General features: G+C 36.3%; 1 protein-coding gene across 3 annotated transcripts in view; it reads right to left on the bottom strand.

Annotated features, from left to right (window-relative positions):
• RALGAPA2 (Ral GTPase activating protein catalytic subunit alpha 2) overlaps positions 1 to 22,118 on the bottom strand; it is a 369,400-nt gene that overhangs the window by 233,554 nt on the left and 113,728 nt on the right. For all 3 annotated transcript variants that reach the window (XM_036009474.1, XM_036009475.1, XM_028523690.2), the window contains exons 9-13: positions 20,739 to 20,938; positions 13,508 to 13,735; positions 5,603 to 5,770; positions 4,352 to 4,489; positions 761 to 909 (exon numbers count right to left, since the gene is read on the bottom strand). In XM_036009474.1, the coding sequence (XP_035865367.1) occupies positions 761 to 909; positions 4,352 to 4,489; positions 5,603 to 5,770; positions 13,508 to 13,735; positions 20,739 to 20,938 (883 nt within the window). The remainder of the gene's footprint in view (positions 1 to 760; positions 910 to 4,351; positions 4,490 to 5,602; positions 5,771 to 13,507; positions 13,736 to 20,738; positions 20,939 to 22,118) is intronic.

Here is a 22,118-nt window from a genome sequence, read left to right as displayed (position 1 = left end):
ATCTCTTATGTGGTATAACACTGATTGTCTTCAATTAACATATTGATTTGATCACTATCAACTTTAACTGGTCTACCCAACCATGGAGTATCATCATGTAGTGAGAAATCTCTAGCAAACTACTTTTGAAACACGTTTGATCAGTCACAGCACCTTCTCCATACACCAACCAAATCTTTATTTGCATTTCAATTGTGTTTTTACCTTTCCTGAAATAATTTAAAGCATAATATGCCAAAATGTTGCATATTTTCTTTCATATCTGATATTAAAATGGCTACAAAAAATTTGCCAGTTTTGATGGGGTTTATTTAATATACTGCTTACATGACAACTGTTACAATACAATCTAACAAAATTGTTTCAAAATAAGTTAAAAACAACTAAACACTACTAGAGCCATCTTACAGAAAAAAATGAACAAACTCTTGGGCCAACCCAATATTATAAAAATCTCAGTTATATTACTTGTCCGCAAAACTGTTTGATTAAAATGTCAGTTTAAAATGAAAAAGTCTGCTATTAAAGTAACCTGACTACTTACTATTAATTCAAGAATATTTTAAAAAGCAATAATGAAAATAAAGGAACTATCAAAGTACTGAATATTTACCTTCTTCACAGAAAATTTTACAAAAGACTAATTATCATCTTATTGGTAATTCTGTAAAGCCATATAATATGAAAGCTATAACATTTAAATTATTATGTTGAAAAGCTGAAACATCTGTTTTACAATATTAATTTGAAATAAACTTACCATGTCTTTTTATTCATTGTAAGTTCCATTATCATGCGTCTAAAAATAATCAAAACAGCTTTACAAGCATCAACTTGTTCTTTCAAGAGTATGGGAACTTCAGCACATGGTTCCAGCAAAAAGACATTTGCAGCATTTGTCAAAAATACCTTAAAATAAACAAATTTTCCTTTAGAAAATATTAAATATGAACAAATTTTGCTTAAAAATAAAGACACTAATTTCCCTTTACCAATGAATCACCTTTGAGTTAGTTCAAGTAAGGCAAAAATATGGTACCAACATATACTCAAAATTTCTTTAAATTTACCTCTTAGAATCACTCAAATATTGAGACATCTTGAGATCTTTCTTAAAAAATGTTACTATTACATATTATTAATGTTGTGACTTTAGAAACCATAGGAATCAGAAGAGCCTTTTAAAATTTGACTTTAAGATTTTATTCATTTACTTTTAAAGATGGAATGGGGTGGGAGGAAAAGGAAACATCAATGTGTGAGAGAAACATGAATCAGTTGCTTCTCGCACACACCCAACCAGGGACCAAACCTGCAACCCAGGCCACATGCCCTAACACAGCATCAAACTGGTGACCTTTTGCTTGCCAGGATGATACTCAACCAACTGAGCCACACCAGTCAGGGCCAGAAAAGCTTTTGAAAACCTTTGTTTGATACCTCCTCCAAAAAGAGAGAAAAAAAGATAAGATATGATCACTGCCTCTGATTGAGAAATTATTGTGTGAGGGAGGGAAAAGGAAGAGACACTGTGGTCAGAAAGCGGTTGGAAAGAACTATCTGATTATTGTTGAATCTCCCAGAACATGAACAAACTCTGACAGGAAGCATAGCCAGTACCGCCCAACATGGGTGTGGACTTCTAAAAGCAGTGGCATGCCAGGAAATAAAAGCCACACAATTGACATTGCACATCTTCCAGGAGCATATATTTTTTTTTAATATGAGAACTCTACTGTGCAGTAGAATGTAAAACCTAAGTTAATTCTTTTTTTTAAAGATTTTATTTATTTATTTTTAGAGACGGAAGGGGGAGAGAGAGAGAGAGAGAGAAAGAAAGAGAGAAAGAGAGAAAGAGAGAGAGAGAGAGAGAGAGAGAGAGAGAGAGAAACATCAATGTGCGGTTGCTGGGGGTTCTGGCCTGCAACCCAGGAATGTGCCCTGGCTGGGAATCGAACCTGGGACACTTTGGTTCCCAGCCCGCGCTCAATCCACTGAGCTACGCCAGCCAGGACTCTCTAAGTTAATTCTTAAGATAAGAACAGATTTCAAAAAAAATTTAATCAGCCGATCAATCTATGCTCTGTCTCAAACCTTTAGGATACAAGTTCACTATCTTCTAACATCAGGCAGGCATGTTTCAGCAGAAAATTATGAGAAGCAGTGACCCAGGCTATCACATGACAAGTTTACTGCTTAGGGGCACTACAATAAAATTACAATGTGTTACCATTTAGACACATGACACTAGCAAACTCTCAATTGAGGAGATTCTGAGTTGTCATTCTGGTAATGTGGATGGATCTGCTCCATATATCTAGAGCTTTATTCCATTTTAGGTTTCCTTTGTGTTCAACAGTACAGATTCAAAGGATCTGGGAATAAGTAGAACTTTGGCTCACCTGTGGATGAAATCTGTTAGCATCTCAAAACAGATGCAAAATTGACCACAGAAAGGAACATACTCAAAAGTCAAGTGTATGAACTAAAATATTGACAGTCTAGAAAATTACCTTATACAATATTAAAAAGATATAATGCCCCAATTTTCTAGGAAAAATTACTAAATAAGCAGCATAATAGTTGATAATAGATAATAATAATAATGGTAAAGAATTCACTAGTCTTCAAGTAAGAAAAAAGAAAACAAAAGACCTTTTGACTAACAAACTAAAGCAGTTTCGGTGACTATATTTTTAAATAAAGTTTGCCATGGGTGACACGTTGCAATGCAGATCCTTTTCATTCAACATTATTTGGCTTCTTGATTTGAATTTGAAACTTTTGCATATTTTCAAGTAAAACTGAGGAGGTCTTCATATACAGGGTGGAGAAAAAGTAGGTTTACAGTTATGAGTATGTGAAATACAATTTATTCTTGTATAATTACTTATTAATTACTGCATTCCCAAAAAACAACTGTAAACCTACTTTCGCCATACCCTGTATTATACTTCTTTCATTTTGCTTTTTAAAAAATATGAAAATGTGAATTACATGGATATTTCTTATGACCATGTTAGTATCTGTTAAGGTAAAAATAAACAAATTAGTAAAGTTAGTATGTCCACATTGTACTTAGGAAGAGCAGCTATAGAAGAGTACTATCTTATCCAACCTCCATTTGGCTACTTTTTCCTAGTGAATGGAGCAAAGGGCCCAGGTACTGGATATAGTGAGAATACGAACAGCTATTTAAGTCCAAACCAAATTTTTAAAAACCTGTAATGCTAAAATCAAGTAGAATATTTTTTCTTGGTTCAGCCAAGTAGTTGTAACTTATACTTTCAGAAAACAAGTAACAATCTTCTGAAGCCAAAGAAGTAACTGGCACCTGAAACCTGGCCAACATTGGGATGGTTGACAATAGCAATCTGGCATCCACCTGAAGGAGGGGGCTACCAAAGGGCTCAGAATAGGGACTCCTGCATGCATTTCTTTGGTAGGGACACAGGTTACATTTAAGAGCCTCACCAAAGTTCTGTGAAGCAACTAAAGTAAAATCATCTTGATTTTTAAAAAATTAAGTTGAAATTATTTGCCAACTTTCAGTGGAAAAGAATTCCATGGTAAAAATCCTATCAAGAGACAGATGATAAAATTGAAATGTCATTGAAAACTGAGTAACATGCATGCCATCCATGCCCATGCATGGAATCTGGTGACGACCAGACTCCACGCCTGTGCTGTGTGGGAAGCCTAACTGGACTTAGCCATAAATGTGCATATGGGATGGAAGATGGAGTGCCAGAGAGCAGGGGAAGGAGTTTTCACTTATAGTTGTAAGTTGAATGGGACCAAGAGGTAATTTCCCAATCCCTATTTCTGAGATAAAATACTGAGGATGGGGGAAATTAAGTGATGAGCCAAGGTTGTTCTTTCCAATCTTCCCAAATGGTATCATTTCTAGTTTATGAATTCATTCAGATAACTATATAAAAATTATTGCATTAATCATCACTCTTCATAAATACAGGCAATTTTTAAGAGGAATACTACTTATAAGATTATATAATCAACCACGCTTATCTTGCAAATTAGAGTCCAGGTAACTAATTACCCATATGTATAATGAAGACACTTTTAAGATTTAAATCTCAGTCATTTCACATTTACTATATAATAATCATTCTTAAAAATGTGCAACCACTTCATATGTCTCCTTTGACAGAAAAAAAATCTTTACAAATTGAAAGAAATATGAAAGAAAACTTAAAATGAGAGTTTAAGAGCTGTTTACTGACAAATGGCTAAAAATATTACCACACTTATAGGACCCTGTCTTAATATACAAATGTTCAGATTGACTCCAATTGGGTGCCTTTATGTCTCTGGCTGGCCAGCAGCATACCTGCAGTGTAGCCTGGGCCCCAGCTTTCACATTCTTATTTTCCTCTTCTGTCACACACCCTCTGCTCACAGCGCTTGTGAAGGAGTATGTTCGTCCCCAACTGGAAGATCGCTTATGACCGGAGCTTTCAGATGCAGTCTTTAGAAAATAACAATCAGTTAACAGAGAGGAAAAAAGCACATACTCAAATATTTAATTCCTTACTTAAACCAGAATTCATAAGCATAGGTTCTAGAAGGGCAAGGTTTTTTTCCCGTTTTGCTCACCACTTTACTTCTAGCACCTAAACTGTATAGTCTGTCAGTTAGCTATGTGTTGAATAAATAAACATACAATGACTGAATGAACATGTAATACATAAACCTTTAAAATGTATGATTAATTCCATTTGCTTATCTATTGATTTTGACCTCTTGGCTAGTTATTAAAATGATTTCACCAATACTGAAAAATCAAAATTATGTAATTATTAATACAGATATTTAAAAGTGATAGGCCTTTGGTTACAAATATTTTTAAATGTTTGTTAACTGCTATGACAAACACCTATTTTTAGAAATAATATTTCTCGGGCTAACTTTCAAAATAGCACTCCATAAATATAGATTTGACTGAAGTTTCTTTTGTATTTCAGAAACAGGTCCACTCTGTTGTTTTATATTAATCCAGCCTGTACCTTTATCAAACACAGACTAAGAGGTCCATTCTGAGAGCACCCACTCTCTAAGAACAGCACCCAGCCCACAGTGAGGCTTACTTATGGTAGAGAAAGCACTCATTATTGGGCTAGTCTTTTCAAGTGTGTAACATCCTGACTGCTTCTGGTACAGGCCACTACCTAAGAAAAGGCTGCCAAACATTCTAAATTTAGTTTCTCAAATGTTATTTATTTAAACATGTCAATGATAAGGCAGTGACATTTTTAGGCTCATATGGAGACATGTAAAATATGATGGTTTATTTTGTAACTCTTGTGCAATGGTGAATAATGAAGCTGCAATGCACTTGTGGACCTAGCCTGAGAGTTAGATAACCAATGATCTTGTATAGAGCACAGACATAGTCTCACTGAGACAGGTCCTCAGGACTGTCTCAGCAACTTGAGAGTATAGGAGATGATAGAAGAGATCGACCTGCCTGGGATCTATGACTTAGTAGGTATACTTTGCTAAAAAATTTTATACATTTTATATTTGTGTGTGTGTACATATGTGTATATACTCCCAAATGAAACAAATGATAAAATATTACCTCCTTGCTGTCAGTCTCAGAAAATCCTAATTTTTCAGCATCTGCTTGGGCAACTTCTTTTTTATCTGGTTCCTCCATGAACACAGGTTTGTCCTGGAGGATCCATTTTTTGTACACTTGAACTACTTTCCTTGTTACAGCTATGTCACAGGAAGGCAACAAAAATGCCTAAAATGAAAAGAGAAAACCACCTTTAACTCCACATAAGCTAAGATCACTACAAAGACACACAACAGACATTTCTAATCAACATCACCAATTTCAGACTTTCTCTTAAAACATATAGTAAGTAATACATTACACAGGCTATATATTTTTGTGGATACCAAACTTACCTAAAGAAAAAAGCATTTTCATAATTGGGCCAGAAAATATAATGAAATTTAAAAATAATTTCTATATTCTGAACAATTTTTCCACAAAAATAACCAAAATGAAAACCTATACAGATAGTCCAATTAGCAATATAAACAATAATAACTGTACAATGGGGAACTTTTCCCAATGAATCAGATATAGATTTAAGATAACAAACTAGCACAGCCAGTTGCAGCCAACTGTCACATCTCTTCCCTGTCACATCTCTGTCACAACTCCATATTCAGTGATGTCCCTGTTGGTAGCTTGAATTAGCCAAAGTGAAAGTACTTATACCCCAGAAGTCTGCCAAAGATACCATTTGCTTTTGCTTTTATTTTCTTGTCTTTGCCTTTCTCTTTGTCTTTCTTTTCCTTCTTTCTTTCCTTCCTTCTTCCTTTCCTCCCTCCCTCACTTTTTTGAGAGCCAGTTGTTCAATATTTACCAGCACACCACTATGTAGAAGAAATACTAATGGTAATGACAGCACTGGCCAGTTATAGCATTATGCATACTTAGTACATTTGACATTAAGAAATTCTCTTGTATATCTACATAAGATTTTGATTTAATGTAATAAATTTCAAAACTGTAAAGGGAAAATGCATTTGCCTTTTTAGTATAAGCTTTAAGAAATACTTCTGTATAAGGGCTAAACACAAAGAAGTACTCAACATGGCAATGAATGCTTTAATTCCATAGATGAGAAATTAAGATGATACTCAAAACAACTGGGATATTTTCCAAGGTTATAAAGTTAATAAGCAATGAATCCACATCTTGATCTCAAGTTTCTGACATTGTTTTAATACCGTCCTAAAGCTTCATGCTTCAGGATCCAGTTAGAGGTAGAGTTCAATGCAACAATGGTTTATATAATATATAAATATCCATAGGCATTGACCATATCTCAAGAAATTCCAGAATAGAGGTTTCTGTTATAACAAGATTGCAACATATCAATGTATCGAATATTCTGATGTGTGCTGCAAGAAAGATGAACAAAAGCAGAGTGTAACAAAAGTATACTGGTATCCCATTCTAATTTTGCTGCAAAATTTTATTACAAATATTTTCACACATAGAAAAATTTCTAAGACTTTTACTATGATTACCCATATACCCATCCCCTAGACTCCACCATTAGCATTTGTGCTATATTTGCTTTACACACATCTGTCAATACATCCTTGTATCTATCCTTCTTTTAATTCATTTTATTTTTGATGCATTTCAAAGAAAGCTGCAAAAATCAGCACCCCTAAACATTTCAGCATGCATATCACTGCCAGTTCAAAATTAATTATCATACTTAGATAAAATTTATAAACAATAAAATGCACAAATGTTAAGTGGAGCATATGATGAGTTTTGACAAATGCAGACAATGATTTAACTCAAATCCAATAGCAAGGTATATCATGTTATACTCTTTCCAGAAAACAAATATAAATTCTCTCTGGATGAAAATAAAATAATAATGAAACCAAAATTATTTGTATGAACAGTCTAGCTAGTATGATATGTAGCATATTGATAAAAAGTCAGAAATATTAGAAGTCAATATTAACAAAACAATAATAAACAGACAGTTTAAAAATACATATATCTAAAGTATCAGAAAAAGACGTAAAAGGAGTTGAATAAATAACTGAAATGAAAAACTCAGAATGAACACAGCTGAAGAGAAAATATATCAGAAGAAAACAACATCTAGAGTGAAGCTTGAGAGACAAAAGGATGGCTAATGAAAAGGTTACCCTATACATAGCTGGAGATGCAGAGGAAAGATTAGTGAAAGGAGCAGAAATAATGTTTAAAGAAAGAATGTCTGAGAATTTCGCCAAAATTGTTAGGAGATATCAATCCACAGATTCAAGAATCACAAAATAACACATGCAGGATAAATACAAAGTACACTACAGTAAAACTGCTGAAAACCAAAGAAAATCAGAAAATCTTAAAAGCATCTAGAGAGAAAAGGATACATTTATTCTAAACAAGCAACCAAATGACTTAGCATGACTTCTCAAAGAAATAAAGCAAGCCAGAAGCCCGAAACAAAATAGTCAATGTGCAGAAAGAAGACAGCTGCCGATGTAGCATTGACATCCTAAAAGAATATATTTGTAAAATGAAAGCAGAATAAAGACATTTTCACATAAGAAAATAAAAATTTTACCAGGAGATCTGACCTAAGGGAAATACTAAAAGTTATTTTATCTTTACGCAGAAGGAAAATAATCCTACGTCACAGATTTGGATAGGGATAGAATGTAATAAAAGAGTAATTATTTAGATAAATCTAAGTAAATACATATATATGAATAAAGTAAATAAAATTGTGTAATTATAGTACTTCTGAGATTATATATATATATGTATTTATAGGTATATAAAACATACTACACTATTCAAAACATGGAATTCAAATACATAACAACAGCACAAACTGAGGAGTAAATAAAAGTGCATATAAAAGGGTGAAAGTTGGAATTAATGCTAGATTTTTAAGTTATAGATGTGGGCTGTCAACCATGAAAATATAACAAATGAGTGCAAAAATACTAATCTGAAGGAGAAAAAATAGGATGCTAAAAACAATGCCCTGAAAGAATTCAAGACAACTAGAAAGTAGAAAGACCATAAACTTAAACATAATTATATCAGTTGTTACCTTAAATGGAGCTGATTGAATAATGTTCCAAATGAAAGTGGAATAACTCTCAAAATGAAAGAAATTATAAGACTGAACTTTAAAAATACTATAAGCCATTTATAAGAGGACACCAAAATACATTGATATGTGTGGGTTGAAAATAAAAAGTTAGGAAAAGCTATGCAAAAGGCTATGCGATGCAAACATTAACTGAAAGAAAACCAGTAGAGTTATATTAAGAACAGACAACATCAACTTTGAAGAAGGGAAAAAAAGCATTACTAGAGGAAAAGAGAGAAATTTCTTAATGATAAAAGATTCAATTCAAGCTAATAATATTTCTAAATCTGTACCACAACTAATAATTATGCCTCAAAGATATACATCAAATATTGACTGAAGAAAAAGTAGACAAATCCAGTCTGACTAGGATCTTCTCAGTAACTGGCAGAACAGCAGACAAGAAATAATAAGGAAGAGGAGAGCTAAACACATACTTCTTGCCTTCTCACTATATCTTCCACGTCTCAACCTCTCATACTTTTCATCTCTCTGAGGTACATTCAGGATAATAATTTCTTCAGATATGTCATCCAGTTTATTCTCTATTCAGCTGTATCTAATCTGCTATTAAAATTATTACTGAATTTTTCCTTTAATATTTCAATTGTTATAATTTTTAATGTTGAAAAGTTCCATTTTCTTACTATTCAAATTTGTTTACTTCTGGCCAAGATGGAGGCATAGGTAGACATACTGTGCCTCCTCACACAACCAAGATAGGGACAACAACAATTTAGAAACAGAATAACAACCAGAACTGACAGAAAATTGAACTATATGGAAGTTGGACAACCAAGGAGTTAAAATAGACATGTTCATTCAGACTGGTAGAAGGGGCGGAGCCGGGCAGCCAGTGAAGGTCGTGGGGCAGAGGGCAGAGAGCACTGGGACCCAGTGCCTAAGGCATCTGGGCCTGCAAGCGGCAGCTAGCAGACCCCGGCTGAGGGGTGGCAACAGGCAGACCCAGAGAAGCTGCGATTGTGAAGCAAGGCACTGCGTACAACCCAGGAGCCCACTGCTGGGACACAGAGCATTGGGGCACTGATTGAAAACACCTGTGGGAGTTGAGGCGCAGGGAGAAACTCCCAGACTCACAGAAGAGGTCGCTGGAAGGCCCCATGGGGTGCACAAGCCCACCCATACCAGAATTGGCACCAGAGGGGCACAGTTTCCTCAGGGGGAGCGGTGGAAGGGACTGAGGTCCCAGGGAGAGCGGAGCAAGCACCATTGTTCCCTCTCGGACCCCACCCCACATGCAACGTCACAACCCAGCGACTGGGTACCCGGCCCTGGAGAACACCTAAGGCTCTGCCCCTCATACATAACAGGCATGACCAGACCAAAGGGGGGGGGGGGGAAGATGGCTCAAACAGAGGAACGAATCAAAGCCCCAGAATCAGTATTTTTAAGCGACCAAGAGATAGCCAACCTATCAAATGCACATTTCAAAGCATTGGTGATCAGGATGCTCACAGAATTGGTTGATTTTGGTTGAAAATTAGATGGAAAAATGAAGGCTACAATAAGTGAAATGAAGAAAAATGCACAGGGAACTAATAGTGATGGAAAGAAAGCTGGGTCTCACATCAATGGAGTGGACCAGAAGGAAGAAAAAAACATACTATCAGAAAAGAATGAAGAAATAATTTTAAAAAATGAGGAGAGGCTTAGGAACCTCGAGGACATCTTTAAACATTCCAGCATCCAAATTATACGGGTACCAGAAGGAAAAGACAAAGGTCAACAAGTGGAAAAATTATTTGAACAAATAATAGAGGAGAACTTCCCCATTCTGGCAAAGGAAATAGACTTCCAGAAGTCCAGGAAGCTCAGAGAGTCCCAAAGAAGTTGGACCCAAGGAGGAACACACCAAAGGCACATCATAATTACATGAGCTAAGGTAAAAATGAAGGAGAGAATCCTAGAAGCAGATAAGAGGATAAGAGATAAGAGATAAGAGGACAGTCACCTACAAAGGAGTTCCCATGAGATTTTCAGCTGATTTCTCAAAAGATACCTTACAGGCAAGAAAGGGCTGGAAAGAAGTATTCCAAGTCATGAAAGGCAAGGACCCACATCCAAGATTGCTCTATCCAGCAAAGCTTTCATTTAGAATGGAAGGGCAGATAAAGTGCTTCTCAGATAAGGTCAAGTTAAAGGAGTTCATCATCAGCAAGCCCTTATTTTATGAAATGTTAAAGGGACTTATCTAAGAAAAAGAAGATAAAAAACATGTATAGTAAAATGACAGCAAACTCACAGTTATTAACAACCATACCTAAAACAAAAACAAAAACAAACTAAGCAAACAACTAGAACAGGAACAGAACCACAGAAATGGAGATCACATGGAGGGTTAGCAACAGGGGAGTGGGAGGAGGAGAGGGGGGGGAAAGGTACAGAGAATAAGTAGCACAGATAGTAGATAGAAAATAGACAGGGGGAGGGCAAGAATAGTATGGGAAATGTGGAAGCTAAAGAACTTATGACACATGGACACGAACTAAAGGAGGGAATGTGGGTGGGAGAGGGTGTGAAGGGTAGAGGGGAATAAAGGGGGTAATGGGACAACTGTAATAGCATAATCAATAAAATACATTTTAAAAAATGTGTTTAGTATTTTCATAGGTCGATCATCTTCCTTCTGGATCTTGACTATTCAATTCAAATTAAATCATTACTGTCCATGTATGTGTATAACAGATGCATTGCTATGGCAACATTAATGGGAGGAATATGGCAGATTTTTTTTTAAGATGAAATAGAGTTTTGATTTTTTTAAAAAATTTATTTATTTATTTTTAGAGAGAGAAAGGAGGGAGAAAGAGAGAAAGAGAAACATCAATGTGCAGTTCTGGGGGGCGAGGCCTGCAACCCAGGCATGTGCCCTGACTGGGAATTGAACCTGCGACACTTTCTTTTTTTTTTTTTTTCCGACACTTTCGTTCACAGTCCCCGCTCAATCCACTGAGCTACGCTAGCCAGGGCCAGATTTTTAAATAATGAACTATTATGATGAAAGAAAGTTTTGGCAGCCCAATGTATACAGTATAGACTAGAAAGAGATGACACAGAAGGTGTAGGACGCCAAGAAGCATTTTGCTAACCATGGTCAAAAGAAAAGGAGTGAAAAACTTCCTGCATAACTTGGCTAGTCAGTGATGGCTCACAGGAGGAGAGGATAAGGAACCTAGGAGGGCTAAAATTAATATGCACCCAAGAAAGAAGCAGTCTAGTCGGGAAGAGTTGATGTTAGGGAAGAAATGAGATAAATTTTGGCCTTGTGTTCATGAGGATAGCACAGGAATGTCAGATATCACAAGTGAGCATTTTAAAGAGAAATGTGGAATTCAAAAGCAAGGTCTAAACACACAAAAAGACTTGTTTGGAAGTCTCATGCAAAAGTAGTTGCTGGCACTAGACAAGCAGTTGAAGACCCCAAAGAGACAAGAGTGGAGTTATAGGAGAAATGGCTCAAGTCCAGAATTTTGGTCAACTCTTATAATTTGGGGTGAAACAAAAAGAAGGGAAAAAATGAAACAGAGAAGACAGCCAGGAAGCGAGAAGAACTAAGGCAGTGCTGGGTCACAGAATCAGAAAAAATATATTATAAGGGGAATTTTAATTACAGATTAAACAAACATTTTCTTAAGCAAAATTTTACTTTCATTAAAATAAAAAATACAATAAACCTCTAGATTGTTATGGATTATGCTGGAACTTTTATTTTTGGTTGATTTTTCTTTAATGGAAGTCTCAGAAATAAAAGAGTTGATCATTTACTACCTGGAAATCTTTTCTCTTCATGGCGCATATGCATCACTCATGTGTACAGAATTTGCTTCTTTTCAACATTCAGGGGCCTCAGCCTCTGCTCTGGTACATGGATGAAACAACTATTCCCCCATTATACACACAGGTGCACAAGAGAGCCATGCTCTCTGTTTCCAAGGCACCAGTACCAAGACATAGGTGGCCAGTGGCTCCACTGCACACTACAGAGCTGCTGTCTTCCTAACTATATTGAATGTTTCCTCGCTCTGTCAGATTGCTATAGCTCAGTTTTGCCACAACAGCACTGATGACATTTTGGACCAGACTATTTTTTGGGGGATGAGGGGGGAGTGGCTGTCCTGTGTTTGTAGAATATTTAACAACATTCCCAGTGGTTACCCACTAGCTGCCAGTAGCACTGTCCTCTCCCTAGTTGTGACAACCAAGTATCTCCAGACACTGCCAAATATCCCCTCAGGAGCAGAATCAGCCTTGGTTGCTGCTCATGGTTGGTAATCCCTCCCCCGGCCTCTGATCACTTCTGTCCTCTTACTCGCCTGCCCCCTGTTGCCCTCCTCACCCACCTTTCTTCACTTATGCCAGAAATACTTGTATTAGATGTGCATGCCATAGGCTTTTGCAGGGCAAGTACAACTGTCTGCAGAAATCTTGAGCTCCTCAGAGAGCTTTTAAGGCCCTTGGAACAATACCAGATCTGGGTTCTTCTTTCCTTGTTCATTTGTTCAAGCATATTCAGGAATGATTTTCCTCCCACCTACCTCTGGTTTTGAAGTTTGTTATGGAAACATGAGGTATTTTGGAATGATTTTGCTTAAATATAAAATTTTCCCTCCACATGTAGTAATTCTACAAAAATACAATTAAAAATTCACAAATGAAACAGTCACAATACTCCAGATGACAAATTAAAAGCAGGTAAGAAGGATTATTCAATCATATAATTTGACCCAACTCATCAACACTATTTCTTGGAGTATTATGAGTAAAAGAAGAACAAAAATCTCTTCAATGTCATGAACATACACACTAACCTGGCGAAATACTTCATTCACAAAATTGACATAACCTCGTGTTGACAAGAGAATCCGCTGCACCATTTCATACATGGTTCGGTGCTCTTCTTCAATGCTACAAAGGCTAGAGTTGCTGAGTCTCCGGTCTGACAAGGTGCTGCTGTTAGAATGGTTTTTGTCTGGCTCTGCAGGTCCATCACTCTCCAGCTCTGGTGCCCTTTCTTGAACTACACCACCACCAACAGTCTGGAAGAAAGTTATTACCACTTCTGAGTCACCCTCTTTGGCACTCAAGAACACCTAGGAAAATTGAAGACTTGCTTTATTTTAAAGAACTCTGGTTACAATCAACTTGACAACAAGCTGGAAAACAGCACTGCAAGAAGCACAAGGGACTCCAGGACCTAAACTTACCAACTTTCCAATTCACCAGCTGACCCCTCCCCAACTCAGTTATTTTAATAGGAAAACTACCAAATTATTATAGGAAGGAAGGTTGTGAAATTTTACCAATGTAAAACATTTTATTTATGTTTGTAAAATCACAGAATAAATTAACATGTGAATGAATTGATATTATCATCATCTTTGGTCTCTACACTTAGGCATTTATTCTACAGTTGCAGAGACCTGATAATTCAGCAAATAATTTGAAGCCACAATGTTGCATGCATCATTTGACTCACAAGACTAAGTGACAACTTGATGGGGAGTGCCCAGATCTTTAAAGGGTATAAGAACCTTGATCTGAGTTTTATATCTAGATCAAACTTAACTGAAATATTTATAAAACTTTAAATATCTAGGAGACTATAAGAACAGAAAGAAATAAAATAATTCATGCAGTGGGTCACAAAGTTTAACACTGGTTTCTGCTCTCCTTTCCCAGAGAATTAAATGCTTCCTCCAAACATGTATAATTTCACTTCATTTTTGTAAATTCCACTATTACTCTTTTAAGTGCCAAAGTAAATAACCTAGATACTACTAAAATTCTACCCACTGTAAGTATTTTTATAAGAAGTGGTAAGATATGAGTAGTACAAAATAGTCATTTCAGTAACTACCTTGGACAGTTTGAAAGCAAAGCAGATATCAAAATAGTAATCTCTAGGGAAAATTAATGGAATATTTATAATTTTTCTCTTCATGCCTTAACTATTAAACCTACATGGCTTATCAAAGGCACTATCACACGTTGAGATGAGGTACCTATAGAAATTATTTCATCTTTTTGATAGATTAACTATATTCTACAACAAATTTAAATTTTACTCATTTTGAGTAATATATGTTTTATTTTAATTGGTAAAGCATGGAGGCTAGATTAAGTTTAATACCTCTTGAGGCTTATAACCTGTGACTTTTTGATCAACAACTCCCATTTTCCCCACAGGCCAAAAAAGGAAATAAAAAACATACATACAATAAATATGTAGCAAATTAAAAATGGCCACAAATACTTTGACATTCTTTGTGTAGAAAGATGAAGTTTATGTCCCCTCTCTTTGATCCACATGAACTGTGTGACTGTGTTAACCAGCAGAATGGAATAGAAGTGACGTGTGCCAATATCAGGCCCAGGCCCCAAAGGTTGACTGTCACCCTTCCCCATCTCTTGGAACATTTGTTCTTGATGCCCTAAGCACACAGGAGAGAAGTCCAACTACTCTGACAAATACCACATGGAAAGATAGGCCCAGCTAGGCCCAGCCTTCCAAATGTGCCCACCAAAGTAAGACATGTGAGTGAAGTCATTTTGGACCTTTCAGACTAGCCAGCTGGCAGCTGAAGATCTTACTACCCAATGACCTCAGTTAATGCCACATGACATAAGAATTGCCCAACCAAATCCCGCCCAAATTCCTGAACCAGTAAGTGAAATATGTAGAATGATAAGAGTTTATTTATTTAAGCCACTAAGTTTTGAGCTCATTAGATAATTAATTAAAAAAATAACAATTAGATAGCTAAAATAATGTAGATAAAGAACTATGTTTAAAGGTACCCAGTCATTCAAAAAAATAAGTTGTTATCCAAATAGAACACAATGGTAGCATAATGGATTTCCTATCATGCCTTAATTAAAATTAGTTGACCCTTGAACAACATGGGAGTTAGGGACACCCACCTGCCAGAGTCAAAAGCCTCCATTTAACCTAGGATGCTCCCCCACTAACCCCTGCTGCATGTGCAGATTCCCAACAAATGAAAAATAATGTACTCCTGATAAAACAATGCTTTTCTTAGCCTCCTCTAGATCACACTCCTTCCACAAAAGGCTGCTTTCCAAAAGTATCAACATGTTTTGACAGACAATTATAATTATATAGTAAGTAATGAGAGTGAAAACAAACTGATAATCTAAGTCTATTCATTTCTGATCCCTTTTAGGAAGATTAACCATGAGAGCATGAATAAGAATTAACCACAGCAGAAAGAGGTCCATTTTCCACCCACTACAATCAGGCTGGAATCCCCATTATTATTTGGTATTAGCTAACTTGGTGGTAAATGCAAGAATGATTCTTACTCTTTGGCATATGATGAAGCCTTAGGGAAAGACCTATCTGCTTAGACCATGCCTGCACTGCCAGGGCTCAGGGAATTGCTTGATACAGACTACCTTTTAATCCCTTCCCATCAACCCCCCCTACTACTCTGGTTTCTTTTTAACCCACACCTTAAAGGGAGAGTTGTTCAGACTCAAGGTAAGGCTCAATGAGGACACCTACAAAGTAGGTGTGAAACAATGCAACTGAGTGCCTGATGCCACTCAGTTCCCATCATGATGTGCATGCATGGTTGGGGGCAGCCTACATTTTCCCTGGAGAGCTTAAGAACACAGAAAGTATTAAAGTGGTAGTCAACAAATGCGTTTGTACAATATATTAACCTCTGTAGGGCTGACAATTTATGCCATTCACTTTCTCTAACTGTTCATCTCATTAAATAGAACAATTTCAGGAAATCCATAGCCCCATGAATCATTATTACAGGGCTAGTTCAGTAAAAGTGATACTCCAGTAATGTAACTAAAAGAGTTATCATACAAATGAATGTGATCAAGTGTCTTACTATCTCAAACTTTCTTTTTCATTCACTAATGGACTTCTCTGGGTTTTAATGTTTAATTAATGTACATATAGAACTAGTAAAACAACAGTTGCTGCCACAATTAAAATCACCATTCTGCTTTTTCTATTACACATTGAAATACTACTGTCTTATAAAAATGAATCATTAAGAAGTAATTCTTCACTGAAAACACTTTCAACTAAAATGATGAACAAAGATTGTCCAGGTATAAAAGGAGGTATTGCTGTTATTGCCAACATATTATAGATGCATTGGATGTACTTTTTGTTCTTCTATGAAAGACACCAGATTCTCTGAGTGGAAAATAAGCTAAGTCCAGAAGATGCACTAATTCCTTTCTTCCTTGGTGAAAAATACTGTCAAATGTACTACTTTTAATCAAGAGGAAGTAAATTCTCTTTGGGAAAAAAAAACACACAACACACACAAAACCCTCCTTATGCATGACCTTTAACATAGTAATAGTGGCCAAAGTGTGAATTCTATTTAGAAGCAGCACTTAAAATAAAGTTTTAAAGGGCTTTCATAAAAACAGTATATTCTTTGAAAAGAAATTTTGGACCACCTGACTTAGACAGTGATGTTCATTTTACATGATTAAAATTATATTAAATTTGAAATTCTGAACAAAAATATTCAGGAGACAAAATGCAATTGCGTGTCCTTTTATTCCTGCAACTTCATTTCCAAAGGTTAACATTCAGTTGTTTAAACTGCTTCTTTTTCTAATGTATAATGTAAATGAACTGTAGAACACAGGAGATGCATGTGAGATGAGGTGGGAACCACAGCTGTAAGGCAGAGAACGTAATATAGCAGACAACTGGTTAGCAGAATAATGACCCCTGAAAGATGTCCATACCTTAACCCCTAGAACCTTTGAATGTTAACTTATGTGGCAAAAGGGACTTAACAGATATGATTAAATTAAGGACATTGAGACAGCGAGATTATCCTGGGTTATCTGTGTGGTCCCGGTGTAACCATAAGGATCATAAGGGGTAAGGAAAAATGAGACACAGAAAAAGTGATATGAAGATGCAAACAGAGGGAGAAAAGATGATGTGATGAGAGATCATGAGTCCAGAAATGCAGGTAGTCTCTATAAGCTGTATACAGTTTAGAGGTAAGAAGACTGATTCTGCTCTAGAGCCTTCAGAAGGAACACAGACCAGCCAACACCTTGGTTTTATTCCACTAAGACTGACTTTGGACTTCTGACTTCCAGAACAGCAAGACAATGTATTTGTGCTGTTTCAAGACACTAAGTTTGTGGTAATTTGCTACAGAGGCAATAAGCAACTAATATAACAGCTTACTATGAGATGTTTTAATAGTCTCTACAGCGACAGTGGCATTTCTATGCATAGCCATCTTCAGGGTGTGGTAGCACTGGGCACAATGGTTGTCTGCCCAGCATCCATTCCCACTCCCTGACAGAACCCCAGTGCTTGGTGTGCCTCTTCCCATGAAGCCCACGTTGACTCACAAGAAGCTAACCCAATCCACAGTACCAAGGGAATGTTCTGTTTCATCATGGAAGCAATTGTCCCTCCCTACTGCAACATTCTCACACCCAGTTTTAAGCTAATCAGTGCCTTGTTATGGTTCTAGAAGTGGGCAGGTAACCTAAGTTGTACCACTTAGACAAAAGGAATGGCTTTGTATTTTCAGTTGTCTCTAAGCATGAACAATGAGCACAATGCCCCAGCTTGGAATTATTGGGAAAGCTGAAGACACATTTGCCAGAGGGAAAAAAGGTTGAGTAGAAAAGAGAAAACCGCAGAGAGCATGAGTGAACCTTATTGTCAGCCACATTATTCACTTCTTTTTCATGAGATTAAAATATTTCTTTTTACGTTTTAGTTCAGTTTGGTTCTGGTGTCCTTTTTCTGTTACAGTGATAAAAATCACCCTAATTTATTGAGGAGTTCAGACCTTTATGACACTAAAAAAGATAATAAAAGTAGATGACTCACAAGTGTGAAGAGTCAACTAAGGGAAAAAGTTATAACCTTGAGGCAGTGGTTAATTTGCTATTCTTGCTACTTCTCATCATCCAAGTGAGAAACTTATTTTCAATAAATAAAGGTGATGGTTTTTCAAAAGTTAGAAGTAGGTAGGAAAGTTACATCCTTTAGGTGGACTGTTTTGAATTGACTGAAAAACCACACAGATGCGTTGTAAAATTTATCAGTGTGATTGAGTTTCTTCTATGTAATTTCACACACATTTTTGTCTAGATGACTGGTGAATAAATCTCTCATCGTGGCTCAGAACAAACTGTTTCCCTGACTTCTGGTGAAATCCAGGCCCATTTTTATTTTCTCTTCTGTAAACTTTCCTTTACCTCCTTTATCCATTTTTCAGTTGGGCCATCTGTCTTCTTATCAATTGGTAGGCACTCTTTATACAGTAGAGACATGAGTTCTGTTAATAGCCATGATGTTAAAAATGCTTTTCACAGTTGACTGCTTGGGCATGGCTTTATGCTATCTTTTTGACACATAAATCTTTTTCTATTTTTTCAAATAAAGTCAAATCTAATTTCCTCCATGGCTTATGAGCCTTATCTCTACTTAAGATGGTCTACTACTTGCCAAATTTATACATTTCCCTAGATTTTTTCCCAAGTTCTTTACTATTTTGTTTTTATAAATCAATCTGACATTTGCTTATGTATGTGATGTGAAGCAAGGAAGTTCTGAGAGAGACAGATAGCCAGGTTCTTTCAGCTTCAGAGCTATAGGTTACATTGCCTATTCAACGCTAAGATAGGTCTTATTCCTTTGAAGAAACCTCTAATTTCTGGCTGTATAGTTTTTTCTTAATCCCTGAAATCAAAAGCCTAGATTTGTGTCTGTTTAGCTAATTCTTCCTGGGACTCAAAGGCCTCTTAGTCTAAAACATTTCTTTTTGGCTCAGGTAAACTTTTCTCTATACTACTAGTTCAATTATTACTTCTCATTCTTTTCTCTTCTGCCCTCACAATATTTGCATGTTATGTATGAATCTGTCCATAACTCTTATTTATTTCTAATTTCCAAGTCTTTGAATATTTTGCTCAGTGTTGTAGGATATTTCTTCAGAAAACTAATTTTGTTCTCAGCAGTAATCACTACCATCTTTGGTTGTACCTACTAAGTTTTTGTATTAAAAAAATTAAGGTTTTTAAAAACATTCAAGTCTTTTGTTGTTTGTACTGATATTGTGTCTCCATTAGACTTCTTTGAAAGTATGTTTTTCTAGTTCTTCAGTCAGTTCAATGGGGCCAGATGCTCTGGACTTCAGTTTAGTATTCCTTCATCAAGGTGCCAATTACCCCTCAGGTGTGTGTACTTTCTTAAGTCAGGCCTAAGTCACAATGCTAGGGAACTCTAGGGCAAACCACCACTACATAGACCACACTTCTGTCCCTGTTCTTATAAACAACAACAACAACAACAAAAACCCCTCACAAAACCATAACTCTTCTGTGAAGTGGCTGCTCTCTGACTCCACAAGTGATCCTGCTCTACCTAGCACTAAGTCCCTAAGGAACTCAGAATACTGGTCAAGCCTCATTTGCATTTGACCAAGGCCAGCAAGGACCAGAAGGCCCCATAGAAGAAGTCTTCACCTAATGCCTCAAAGAGAAGATAGCCTTCTCTTCCAGGGACCCCAACAAGGCTCAACAATCACCCCAAAATCTTGAGCTGCTGATCTATTCTTCCTGAGTTCCAGAGAGTACTTGGCAGTCTCACGGATCTTCTCCATAGCCTATCTGCACAATTCCTAAGGGCCTTTCAGATACTGGGGACTGGAAAAAAAACAAGATAGGCCCTGGTGTAATGCTCAGAAGTCACTAGACCAGAGTGAAGAGGGAAAAATGAGATGGAGCCAGGAGTGTGCAAACAACCATCTTTTCAGAATGCCTCCCTTCACCCTCAAGATTGCCTCATCATGGGTATGCCAATAGAGTACAAGTCCTTCTAACTCAGGCTTCTTATGAGACCTTGGCATTTTAGACATAGAATACACAAAGAAACTGAGAAGAACCTGTAAGAAACTTACAACAACCTGTAAGAACCAATAACTCTAATAATCAAATAATGTGTCAGTATGTGATATTACATACATATGAAGATATAAAAAGATGATGATGACATACCTGCATAATTTTAGGCAATACATCGCCTCCATTTTTAGTGTTTTGTGCTGTACTTAGATACTTTTTTTCCAAAAAGAAAGTTACAATCCACTTAATAAAAACAACACGTGCTGCCATGTATGGAATTTTTGTACTGTAAATGTTTTCATTGTCTCGAGCTGTAGTAATATACACTGGCTTTGGTCTTAAATGGGGGATATCTGGAAGAAAAAAGAATACATCATTACTTGGTGAGTCTTGACATTATCTAACCCCTACAAATGTTTCAGTTTCCAAGTAAATAGACATATATTTGGTTGTATGAATAGCAATAAGATTAAAGAACCAGAAATGATTAAAAATGTCATCTTTTGGAAGGCTTGTTTCTAATTCTGCCTCATAATCTGACCAAGATGGACTGATGGTGGCTGTTATTCCTTACAGCTGTGGTATACAACTACGGAAAAACTAATCTAATCACTCTTCATAAATTTGAGGAATGACATGAGATTATAATAATAAAAATCTTTTCACATACATTATAGCCAATTAAATATCATTTTATGATAAGAACAAATGTAAAACCAGAAATATACAGACAGTTCTTCATCATTTTATTTTAGTATCCAACACTACAATAATAAAAGCAATTGAACTTTAGTCTTGTATCCTTTTCTCTTTAGATGAATCCAAGGAAATGGGATCAGTATAACCTACTTTATAGCTGAAAGAATTTCAAAAGTCATGTTTCATTTTTGAGGCATCAGACACCACCATTTCCAAAGTATTAATAAGAGGTTTTTAAATTCCATTATCAATACAAAAATTATGTGACACTGGATTTGAGATAACTACATGCTGTAGTCCACCTCCTACTAATTTTTGTAAATGCTGAAGGAACTTCATGAGGCATTAAACGCAAATAACTTTTAATCTCGGAATGTTAACAATATACTATGTTTTCTAAAATGGATATCGATTACTAATAAAATCAGAAACAGGCCCTGGCTGGCGCAGCTCAGTGGATTGAGCTCGGGTGTCGCAGGTTCGATTCCCAGTTAGGGCACATGCCTGGGTTGCAGGTCACGGCCCCCAGCAACCGCACATTAGTGTCTGTCTGTCTGTCTCTCTCTCTCCCTCCCTTCCCTCTCTAAAAAAAAAAAATCTTAAAAAAAAATCAGAAACAAAATTTGAAAAAAACATGCATATACATTGCTAACAAAATATATAACATCACAGTACCCTTAAAGTCAGTACAACTTTCAAAATGCACCAAGTTTCATCTGTTTTCCCCTTGCTCAAGTGTATGTTTGTTTTACAAGTAAACACCCACAGACAACTGAATTAGTTGTCTACATTCCCTAGATGGATTAATGTCTGTGGTGACTTTTCCCCTCTAAA

This window comes from Phyllostomus discolor, chromosome 9 (assembly GCF_004126475.2).
Source record: "Phyllostomus discolor isolate MPI-MPIP mPhyDis1 chromosome 9, mPhyDis1.pri.v3, whole genome shotgun sequence".
In the NCBI taxonomy this organism is placed as follows: Eukaryota; Metazoa; Chordata; class Mammalia; order Chiroptera; family Phyllostomidae; genus Phyllostomus; species Phyllostomus discolor.
This window is presented reverse-complemented; position numbering and strand designations above follow the sequence as displayed.